The sequence below is a fragment of the Trachurus japonicus genome, chromosome 8 (genome assembly GCF_045865225.1).
Source record: "Trachurus japonicus isolate A0001 chromosome 8, Traja_1.0".
NCBI classification, from domain to species: Eukaryota; Metazoa; Chordata; class Actinopteri; order Carangiformes; family Carangidae; genus Trachurus; species Trachurus japonicus.
In genome coordinates this window covers 13633477-13644912 of record NC_140914.1, presented here as the reverse complement: position 1 = coordinate 13644912, position 11436 = coordinate 13633477, and the positions used below count along the sequence as shown (strand labels likewise).

General features: G+C 39.2%; 1 protein-coding gene across 1 annotated transcript; it reads left to right on the top strand.

Moving 5' to 3' along the window:
• Positions 1-1344: 1344 nt before the first annotated feature.
• On the top strand, positions 1345-10705 carry adgre5a (adhesion G protein-coupled receptor E5a). Its single transcript, XM_085784002.1, has 18 exons — positions 1345-1627; positions 2928-3011; positions 3267-3434; positions 3990-4139; positions 4592-4714; positions 4891-4934; positions 5045-5149; positions 5423-5582; positions 5769-5891; positions 5999-6189; positions 6306-6467; positions 6579-6773; positions 7012-7229; positions 7329-7389; positions 7477-7568; positions 7779-7947; positions 8050-8145; positions 9658-10705. The coding sequence occupies exons 1-18, from the start codon at positions 1597-1599 to the stop codon at positions 9697-9699; spliced, it is 2214 nt and encodes a 737-aa protein (XP_085640128.1). The 5' UTR covers positions 1345-1596; the 3' UTR covers positions 9700-10705.
• Positions 10706-11436: the final 731 nt, after the last annotated feature.

Here is an 11436-nt window from a genome sequence, read left to right as displayed (position 1 = left end):
CAGTAAATTAGTGGTGTATAAGAGTGGTGCTTGCTGTGTTTATTTCTGGTGTTACTGCATGTTTCATTTTTGCCATACCGGAAATTGTCTTTAGAAATACTGCCGACTTCCTGTCTTCACACTTGTGCATCAGTATAGTGCGTGTTTCCTTTTTGTTTTTTATCTAAGCAAAGTATCATCCTCTAATGTCTGCTCCACTGCTCAGCTACACAGAGACTGACATGAAAGACTAAAAGCTACATTACTGTATCAAATGGCCTAAAGGCCTATTTAAAGACACATGTCCTGCTAATGTTAGTCTATTTTAGGGTCCCTCTGTGAGCATGCACCGTGGCACAGCCATGCACTGCCATGCACTGCCAGTCCCTGAAAGCCTGTCGTCTGTCACCTACATGCCCCCATGCCTGAAATGCCCAGAGCCTGCCTTATTGTTTAGAAGTGTGAAATAATGCAACAAGATCAGAATGGAAAATGACCTTGTCACTGTGTATTGGAAACAAAACACTTTGCTAAAAATTTCACAATTAGTTTTGTTCCATTATGCTGCTCTTATAGGCGTCTACAGTGTCAGCATTTCCGCACACTTTTAACACCAACACCACCACCACCCCCCACACACACATACACATACACACACACCAGTGAGTAAGAGTGAATAAGTGACAAGTGACGGGGGCAGCATCCTGTGACACAACCATACTGAGCATTATACTGTAAATCTGTGATTAGCTTAAGAACATAATGTTCTTTTATATATATATATATATATATATATATATAGGGTACAAGAACATTATGAAAACAAGAAACAAAGTACATATATATATATATATATATATATATATATATATATATATATATACTTTATATGTACTTTGTATATGTATCTGTATTTCTTTCTTTCGAAATGAAGCTCAAAATGGTTACCATTGTTACATTGTCTCAGGCTGATGTAGTCTGAGGCAAAAGCCATATACATGTCATCGCCATAGTTTGCAGGCTGCGTGCTACTACTGACTATGGGAGGGTACACCAGCCTGTAAAACAATGACCATTCTCGCTGTCTAAACTCCTCTTGACCCCTTCTCTATCCCTTTCCCACCGAATCCAACCCAGCAGAGAGATACAGTAAAATTTGCTAAAATTGAGTAAGAGAAAGACAGAAATGGGCGTATAATTTTATGCAAGAAGTTACTTTTTTAAGGGAAGTCCCTCAAAAGTAACACAGAAACCATTTGTGACTGCAATAACCTCTGTGGCTGTAATTCAGAAAGAGAGTGTAACCCCTCCCAGAAAATCACGTCATCACAGAATGTGAACTCAGCTGAGAGCAGATGAAGATTCAAAGGGGTGTGGAAGGCAGAGACAGAGAGAAAGGAGAGGGCTTTGTATGAGAAGAGAGACGACTGAATCCTGCTTTTTTACTATGTTTTATTAGCTGGTATCAGCCACTGGTGTAGCAATTTTTTCCTCAAGTCACATGAGTCATAGAAACAACTTTGGAAAAAGTTGAGAAGAGAAGAGACGGTTTATGTTTTGGATGTTTTAATTTTCCTTATACTGACAGTGGACCGTGGACAGTGTTTCCCTCCTACCATGGCAGGCAGGTGGAGCATCCTGATACTTGGTGAGTCACATCTGTCAACCATTTGCACAGTGGCAGAAATGGAAAAACATCTGTTGTTAGAAGACTTTATACAGTATGTTATGCGCAGTAGCCTACAAAAAGGTTTTCAGCATCAGATTTATTGCAAGGTAGTTTTACAACTTAGTTATTTAGCAGTGAGGATTTTTCTATACCATATACAGTATATGGTGATAGGTACAGACAAGGCAGGCAAGGTAAACGGCATGCGCAAGGATATATATCATATACATAATATTGTACTATTAGAAATACAAAATATTATGTTGGTTTTATAAAAAAAAAAACATCTATTTCTAAATTCAATTTTTATGACTTTGTTTAATGACATTACATTGAGAAAAGATCTGTCAGTGAACTTAATATTAAAATATTATGGTGAGACACTCAAAATGTTAGACATTAACTTGAAGGTCTTTGCTGTTCCCTGTGTGGAGAAGAGAGTGTGTTTTTGACCAAAGCAGCTTTTCTCTCTTCTTCAAAAATCTGTGTCCTGCTACACAGAAGACCCCTGTTCTTCTGCTTTTAAAGTTATATTTATACACCATGACCTCATCACAGTTGTCACCCAATGGTTCACAGCACACACATCTGCTTAGAGCAAGAAACAGTATGCGTTGCCATGGTACAAAGTAACAAGTAACAACACAGCAATTCACTGAAACATTTTATAATGTCATGATCACAAGCCAGTTTTTTTTTTAACCTTTACCCGAAGATTCATTCAAATCATCATTTCATGTTTCCAGAGAGAAAACTTATTATCTGACAACCCTTTAATATGTTTGTTGACTTACCTTGATGACTTTTATAAGTAAAATAAGAAATAATATTACTTGGAATAACATTTATTCCAAGATTAAGATAAAAATTTACTGTACTTTCCTTCTGTTTCCATGTGCATACACACATCTGGTGTCTATCAGGCAACCACAAAGGAGTGACTGCAGTTTCCCACCAGAGGTTGCAATGCTATTTTGTGCTTGCGCTATGCCAACTGATGTTTCCTCACTCAAAGGAAGCAGAGTTCTCCAGACACCCATATGTTGTTGGCTTTGAATTTTGAATGGAGCAGATGCTGTTAGAACAATTTCAGGAAATGAGAGACATGAATTGAGGGCATTTACCGTAATATATTTTTAAAACTCTGAACATTTCTGGTGTTCAGTGCAGAGTTTGGTGGTGTTTGGTGGTGGTGGTGGTGGTGATTGAATATACACTCAGAAGTTGCGTTGTGATTAGAAAGTGATGAACGGAATGACTTACCTGCTTGCTTTTTCAGCTCTGTGCAGCTGTGTCTTCACAGCCCTGTCAACGGACGAATGTCCCCTTGGATTTCAAACGAATAGGAAAAGAAAATGCGTTGGTATGAAAAACAAACTTATCTCACACATTTGTCCTTGTTTGCATATCTTTGTACCAGAAATACTTTGCTAAATGTTGAATGATTTCTGTGCAAAATCATTTAAAAATTGGACTTAAGATTTGTTATTTTCTCAACATTTCTCAATGTCTCAATATCTAGATATTCTTAGTTGAAATACATTTTCAGTTATACATATTCTGTTGAATCACACTATCCTTCATCCATCCTTTGCATGTTCCATTTTGCTTTATTCAGATCTGGATGAGTGTAATGATCCTGATCATCCTGGTCCTCGTGGACCGTGTCAACCAAATGCCATATGCCACAACACAAACGGCAGCTACTACTGCGAGTGTAATGAAGGTTTCACGCCATCGAAGAATGTTGAAAATTTTAAGTTTGATGACGGTGTCACCTGTGTTGGTAAGTCATCTTTGATATTTACTCATCATGGCAGATACTTTTCATACTTGTAGCTATTATTTGAATTTGAAATTTTGTGTTAAACGGGACATATTATGGAAATATAACTTTTTGAAGCAATTTATATATTTATCAATTATATATTTGGGTGTTTAGCTTGCCTTCCGGCCCCCCAAAAAATATGTTGCAGGTTCCCGACGTTGAAATCCATGTGGTTTTACAAGCTGTTCCATCAGTTGTCATTCAATGATGTCATTAGTTTTCAAATTTGCATAATACCACCCCTACCTGTGAGTAGCTACTGGTACCAGTGGAGGGGGCGGAAAGTCTGTAGAAATAAAATTGGAAATTAGAGTTGTGATTGTTGTAATGGATTTAACCGTAGTAATGGAGTGGGCTACAATGGATGTAGAGGAAAGATGATTATTAGTGCCCTCAGTGAAAAAAAATACCATATAAGGTTATGGTGCGCTTCACCGACACATGATTTGTGTTCCTGTTTTCAAGGTGTGAAGTGTTCAGATGATCTTAAATATGTTCTTCCTCCTCTTACAGTTACTAATGAATGTCAAAAGGAAGACATTTGTGGTCAGAATGCAAAATGCATGATGAAAACACCAGGAGGTTATAAGTGCAGCTGCAATGCTGGCTTTAGACTGAAATCTGGCAAATCTGACTTCACTGGAAATGACGAGAAATGTGAAGGTAAGGCTATGATGACGTGATAAGGTATGAGTCATTGTGTCATTTTGTACAGTAACTTTTCAACAACCATGTAACCAAGAAATGACCTGCACCAAGTGCTTCACATGAAAAGGCATAAAATCAACAAAAACATGTTAAACTCAACGTAAACTCAAAAACGTCAAAACATTAACATGAAATGTGATGCAATAATGATGAATATGATCATGAAAGTAAAATAAGTAATTACTTAGAAAGCATAAAATCAGTAAGACAACAATATACTTGTATAGAAGAAAATAGAGAGACTATTTAATAAACAAAAGAATTTAACCAAGTCCTGCTTTATATATAAACAGGTAAATAAAAAGAGCCATTTAGGGTAGGCTAAAGTGGACCTACCTCTTTATCGTTTCATTTTAACGGACTGAAACACACACTACAACCACTGTCCTCTCTGTGATTTATTTTAGACATTTGTGTGATTGATAAGACAATCTGTGGAAATGGAACCTGCCACCATGGAACCAGCGGCTATTACTGTGCATGCCACGCAGGGTTCACTAACTATGGCATTAACGGATCTCGCTGCACTGGTAAGAACACACAGCACCACCCCGCTTTTCCAACATTAGAGTTTGTTCAGTAGATATTATGTACGTATATTATATAGTAGGTATCTTCAAAGTATGAACCCTATGATAATCAGAAAGCTCATTTAATGAATCAATCTAATAACAACTGATTGAATTGAATCTTGTTTTTTCCTTAGCTCAAGACTGTGATATATTTGAAGATAAGAACGATCTGACAGAGGTAACTACACACCAGACACAGTTGGGTGAACATACTGTATATTCAAATATATGTTTAAATGCCTATTGTCTCATACTTGTGTCTCATTCTCTCCAAACCAAATCAATCAGAAATCTAACGTTGCACGTGATATCATAGTGCAGTTGAAGGAGAGCTGTGTGAACCTTACAGAGAGTGAAAGTCCACCACAGCTTCAAGGAGAGGATCTACTACAGGTATATCTGCATTATTTATGTAATTATAATGCAACTTTATAAGGGAAACGTCTCCCAGAGCCTCATAACCAGCGCATAAACAGGAACTGCCCCCCCCCCCTTCATGCTCTGTCACGTGGTGTTCAGATGTTCATGCGCAACCTTGCAGACTGTTTATGTTGACCTGACGTGGTATGCAGCCTGAAAGTCTGACTTGGTCTGACTCTGACTCCTGTCTCTCTCTGCACATGCTTGTGTTTCTCCCACGCTGTCTCTCCTCTCCTGTGGCTGCAGAAACTCTTGTCTCTGATTGACGAGCTCTTGTCCAGGTCACCCTTCAAAAATAAAGATAACAGGAAGGTCTCCGCCTTTCTGGACATAGTGGAGAACGTTCTGAGGCTGATTGGACCCTCCATAAACTCCCGAAGAAGAAAGACATCCTCTGTTCACACAGGTTAATTAGAAATTCCCCTTCACAGACACATCATGGTTCATTTACAAATGTGGTCTTTCAAGGGGTTTACTCTTTTGCAGATGTAATGGGGGTTTTTTTTGGCAGATTTTAGTTTTGCTGAAGTCTTTGCAAAAGACATGTGATGATGATTGTTCATAAAAAGCTGACCTTTGTGTCTGGATGCAGAGGTGGAGGTGCTGGTCTTTAAGGGAGCTGACTTACCCAAGGGAGCTGTGAATGCATCATGTAAGCATGCTGAGCTGGACATGCAATTGGAGACAGCTGCAGGAGAGCTCGCCTATTATCCCGGTAATGATCACACCCAACTGATATGTTTGTAATCACTGTCATTAGCAGACAGATCTGAATGTAACGAATGTTGACTTAACGTTTCATTGATTGTGCTGCTGCGGCAGGCTTTACAATGCTGTCCTTGCTGAGCTATGGAAACCTGGAGAAGTATGCAGAAGGCTACTTTGATGGGATGGAACGAAAGAAGAATCAAAGCTTTCAGATCAACTCCAAGGTGGTGACTGTCACTGTCAGCAACAGAAACACAAGCCACCTTGAAGAGCCCGTTAACATAAAATTTTACCATCTGCAGAGGGTAAAGTTTGCTATTTTGGGGTTGTGACATTGTTATTCACCTTTGCAAGACAAATATTACAACAACAACAATGGCTTTTATCCCCAATTAAGCCAGTGTCTTTGTTTCTTTTGCAGTCAAATAATTCCCACATCTGTGCGTTCTGGGATTCCTCAAAGAAAGGAGGGACATGGTCCTCTCGTGGCTGCGAAGTGCTGGAGTCCACCTCCGAATACACTGTGTGCTCCAGCACCCATCTTAGCAGCTTTGCTGTGCTCATGTCACTCTATGACATGAAGGTTAAAACTCTTGCTCACGTACATGATCATATACAGCATATCACGATTCCCACAGTTGAAAGTTTACAGACTCCTCTCTCTCCGTCTCCCTCCCTCTCTCTCTCCCTCTAGACCAAGTTTGAGTTGCAGGTGATCAGCTGGGTGGGTCTGTCCCTTTCTCTAGTCTGCCTCTTCTTCTGCATCCTGACATTCTCATTCATCCGCTCCATCCAAAGCCCAAGAACCACCATCCACCTGCACCTGTGCATCTGCCTCTTCATTGCCATGTTTATCTTCCTCGTAGGCATCTCCCGTACAGAGAATCGGGTAAATACTTAAACAGCTTGTGTAGTCAAAAATTCCTGCACTGTCCAGACGAGTGCAGTAAAAGTTTCTGACACATTCACAGGAATAGATGCAGACTAACAGCAAAAATACTGAATGATTTATGTGTGTGCTGGAGATTTATAACCAACAATTCAGAAAGTAGTTTCTCCTCCTTCCAAAATATCCTTTGTCCTTCTTTTCACTGCTGTCATCCTCATCTCTTTCCCTCCTGTGTTAGGTTGGCTGTGCAGTGGTTGCGGGGCTGCTGCATTTCTTCTTCCTGGCAGCATTTTGCTGGATGTGTCTGGAGGGTATCCAACTTTTCAGAATGGTAGTCTTGGTCTTTAACACCAGCTTCAAAACCCTATACATGATGGCAGGTGGCTATGGAGTCCCGGCTGTAATTGTCGCTGTCACTGCCTTGGTTAACCCCAATGGATATGGCAATGAGAGATAGTAAGTTCTCCTCCCCTGGTGTTTATCTTCTTTTATTTTCAGTTCAGGCTTGAATCACAGGTCATGTTGAAACAATCTGCTTACTAAATTCTCTTGCAGTTGCTGGTTAAACCTGGATAATATCTGGAGTTTCTTTGGTCCTGCCTGTGTCATCATCATTGTAAGTAGGAAAATCATCAATGAGTAGGCTAATAATGTTCCTATAATTGACTCCAGTGCCTTAAGAAAAACTAATTTTACCTTTCAGGTGAACATCTTCTTCTTTCTCATCACCGTCTGGAAGTTGGCACAGAAGTTCACAAGTTTAAACCCTGACCTGGACAGTTTGCAGAAAATAAAGTAAGTCAACAGGCACCTTCAACAGGCACCTACAATCTACCTGCTATCAGGCACATTTATATTATGTGTGTACAGACTGTGTATGGGTGAGAATTGTGTGGCCCCACTAAAAAGAGAGAGAAAGAATCTAAAAAAGAGAAAGAGAGAGAGAAAAAAACACCCTTCTCTTTCCTGTAATTGACTCATATGAATCTTTGTTGCCTCCTGCAGGGCGTTCACCATTACTGCAGTGGCTCAGCTGTGTGTCTTGGGCACCATGTGGATCTTTGGATGTTTCCAGTTTGACGAGGGCACCATAGTCATGTCTTACCTGTTTACCATCTTTGGCAGCCTTCAGGGAGTGATGCTCTTCGTCATGCACTGCCTGTTTTCTAAACAGGTCAGTGGTGGCCCCTTCTCTAAGATAAATAATAAAAACAGCCCTAATAGCTACATTTATAGTGTCAATATTCGTATTCTAATTAGTGCTCTGGTTTTTTAGGTGAGAGAAGAATATGGAAACATCCTGTCCAGATGCTGTGCACCTCGGAGGAAGACCTACTCAGAGTTCGGCTACTCCCAGTCTAGCAAAGCTCATGTAAGTTATGATTAGGGTTAATTCAAATTAATCAAGAATTTAAAGGGACAACGAGGAGTTTCTATTCGGTTATAAAAAAGTCTCACGTTAATGTGGATGAATCTCCGCTACCCACACTTGTTAATGCTGGGCCCATTTTTGATAAATATATCGTTCTGTCTCTATCGTTATTTTGTTATTATTAGTGGTGGCGGAAATGCTGGTCGAGCCGACCAGCGTTTCCTTCCAGTCATGAGTATAACGCAGCCAAATCGCCGTTTATGGTCAGAACTACGACGGTATGTGAACCTCTTTGAACCTCTGACTTTAATTATTGATGAATGAAAACATGAGTCTGTCTTGCGCCGGTCAAAGAATTTTACGGTGCGCGCGGAGGCTCATAAATGTAGTGTGAAAACGCTTCGCTTTTCCAAAACTCCTCATTGTCCCTTTAATATGCTTTTGTTAAACATTGATAACATTTATATTGAGATTGATTAAGAGACTTTATCGGTACAATTCATTGGTTGTTCAGTGTTGGACACCTTTCAAATACAAACGCTGTCCCAGGCACGTGCAGAAGGGGGGGAGCGATGGGTGCATGCCCCTTGATGCCCAAAGTGCCCATTTGTCGCTGCCCCCCTTTTTCTTGTTTCTTTTTTTGCATATGTGTGTTATGTTTAACAAATAATAATAATAATTTAGATAAATGAAATGACCTGGCTACCCTTGGTCACATAATCCACCTAGACGTTCCCCTGCTGCTGCGAGAGACGGGCACGGCTGAAAACCCGACAGACGCACTGTAACACGAAAATTTAAAAAAAAATGGGAGTGCTGGTGTACAGCTGGTGGCCCAGTTAATAGGTTTTGCAGTGATATTCATGCACATTATCAGGTGTATGGTAAGATGACCTGACAAAGTAAATAATCCTGTGCATGTGTGTGTGGGTGTGACTGCGACACACTCTGCGTGGTTAGCTGGTGGCGGTGAGCTGGCGGCCAAGTTATCGGCGCCAGCTAACCACACACAGTGTGCTGCTCGAGAGGAAAAAGCATGTCAGGCTTCTTGTTTCTATATGTTTTTGTATGTCTCTTAGGTCTGCTACTACTAGGTCTACTAAATGTATCTATTTGAACACCTGCCCCCCCCCCAAAAAAAAACCATCATCAAAGTAACTGACATCTGGTCTAAATTAACTGTGTAAACCAACACTGATGTTAGTTTCTTGTCTTGTTTTTTTTAATAATAGTTGCCAGTTGTCAAGTGCAAGTGTTTTTCCTCTAGAATTAAAGAATGGTGTTTTAACACTCCTAATGCACTTGTATTATTTTTTATTCTATTTTTTTTTTTTTACTTTTATAACAGAAGATGGTTTTTAGTTTTACATTCAATTAATGTCTGTTGTACAGAACCCGTACCAAAACCGTGATCCCCCAACCGTTACTTGTGTGTAGGCTACTGTTATACCCCTAGTTCACAGTGTCTGTTGTGACTCATCTGACCCTCTCCACCCCTTCCATCATCCTCAGGCAACCAAGAGCAGCCAGGACACTGGAGAGTCTCGGATCTGAGGAGCTGAACAGAGGATCAGGAGCAAAGCTTCACTTGTTTCCTGAAGACTGCCGCCTCAGACACACAGCCAACCACTGTGCTCCCATCTATGGCCAATGCACCCTTTTCGCTTTACTGCAAAATGTTGTAAATAGTATCCGGTATTAACACAAGCTGGTCTTTGTATTTTTAAGCTATAGAAAAGGAAATGTTGGTTGTTAATTTAATATAAGTGAGTGGTTTCTGTTAAAATGCAATTTGTCAGCGAATTTGACCATAATTCAGATTTATTTAATGATCAACTTACCTGAATATCTTTCATAGCAACACTTAGGAGTATTTGTCAAATGGTAAATTATGTAATTCATTCTAGAAACAAGAAATCTCAAAATGCCTCAGTTTTTCATATGTGATTTCTTTTTTCTTTTTTTTTAGTGGTTTTGGACCAAAATATCAAAATGATTGATGAGATTAAGAGGACCTGTTTTGTCAGGTTCATCTAATATAACCTTTGGTGTCACCCAGGTACTTTATTCAATCAACAAAGAAGATCTGAGAGATATTTTTAAGAGACAAGCACTTTGTTTTATTCATAGTATTTAAATTGCTACCATGAGCAAAAAAGGAGGACAATAGTGATGGATTTCAGATATATTGTATGTATATTTTGCTACTTCAGTATATTTTAATATTTGACTGCATTCCTGCACCGTTCAGCATGCTGTAACAACTTGGATACATCAAAACATTCAGAAAAATATTTTGTATATGAAGCTCAAATAGGTTTCTAAACTTGAATTGCCAATTTTGTTACATTTTCTACACTGGACTCATGCTGCCTTAAGATTTATATTTACACTTTTATTTACATTACCTTTGTGTGTGTGTGTGTGTGTGTGTGTGTGTGAGAGAGAGTGTGTGTGTGTGTGTGTGTGTGTGTGTGTGTGTGTGTGAGAGAGAGAGAGAGAGTGTGTGAGAGAGAGTGATGCTTGTCTTGGAAAACTCAATAAATATTATGATACTGTAGCTCATGTTCCCACCCCTGGTCTTGAATTATTCCACTGAAAATATGTCAAAAATTATTTTAAATAGATAAATTAAATATTGTTTTTCAAGTGCATTATGCCATAAGTTCACTTTTAGCAGGAATAGCAGCAGCAGCAGTATCCATGCAGTGCTTCCTTACTTTCCACCTTCGTATCCCAAATCCCTCTTTCATAGCTCTTAATGCTGGAGGGGGAGGATCTGCCAGTTTACATGAAAGATAGAGTACATACAGAGGAAATGGAAGTTTCTCTCCTCTTCCTTCCTGTTTATGTCAGATCACAAGAATGATGGCTAATCAGTATATTCAACGAGCAAACAAAGCTTAATTAGCTCTGAAAACACATTCTGCTGTGTAAAACATCTAATTGTGCTGTAAATGTATAAATATTTACAACCTTTAACTTGATGCATATTACATTTTTTAAACAAAGTTGTTTTTTATATCTTCAATATTCTCAAATATATCTGGAAAATATTCAGTATTAGATTCAATTTCAATTTCATTTGATCCAACAAGAAGAGCAGAAATAAGCAAGATAATTATTCAATAATAATCATCTTGATCTCCCAAACTCCTCTGATGTCTGTCTCTGTGCTTCGTGGTCCATGTTATCTCTGTGTTAGGAGGGTTTTATCATAGAGTTACATAACACTGGCCACGACTGACTTTGAATATGGCTGGTATTCACCTCACACTGGATCAATAGTAC

Bases quoted from the DNA above. Each gene is read 5' to 3' on its own strand.
- adgre5a (XM_085784002.1), top strand. From the start codon at position 1,597: ATGGCAGGCAGGTGGAGCATCCTGATACTTG. The intron at 4,715-4,890 runs GTAAGAACACAC...TTTTTTCCTTAG, and splicing joins TAACGGATCTCGCTGCACTG to CTCAAGACTGTGATATATTT. The intron at 7,390-7,476 runs GTAAGTAGGAAA...TTTACCTTTCAG, and splicing joins CTGCCTGTGTCATCATCATT to GTGAACATCTTCTTCTTTCT.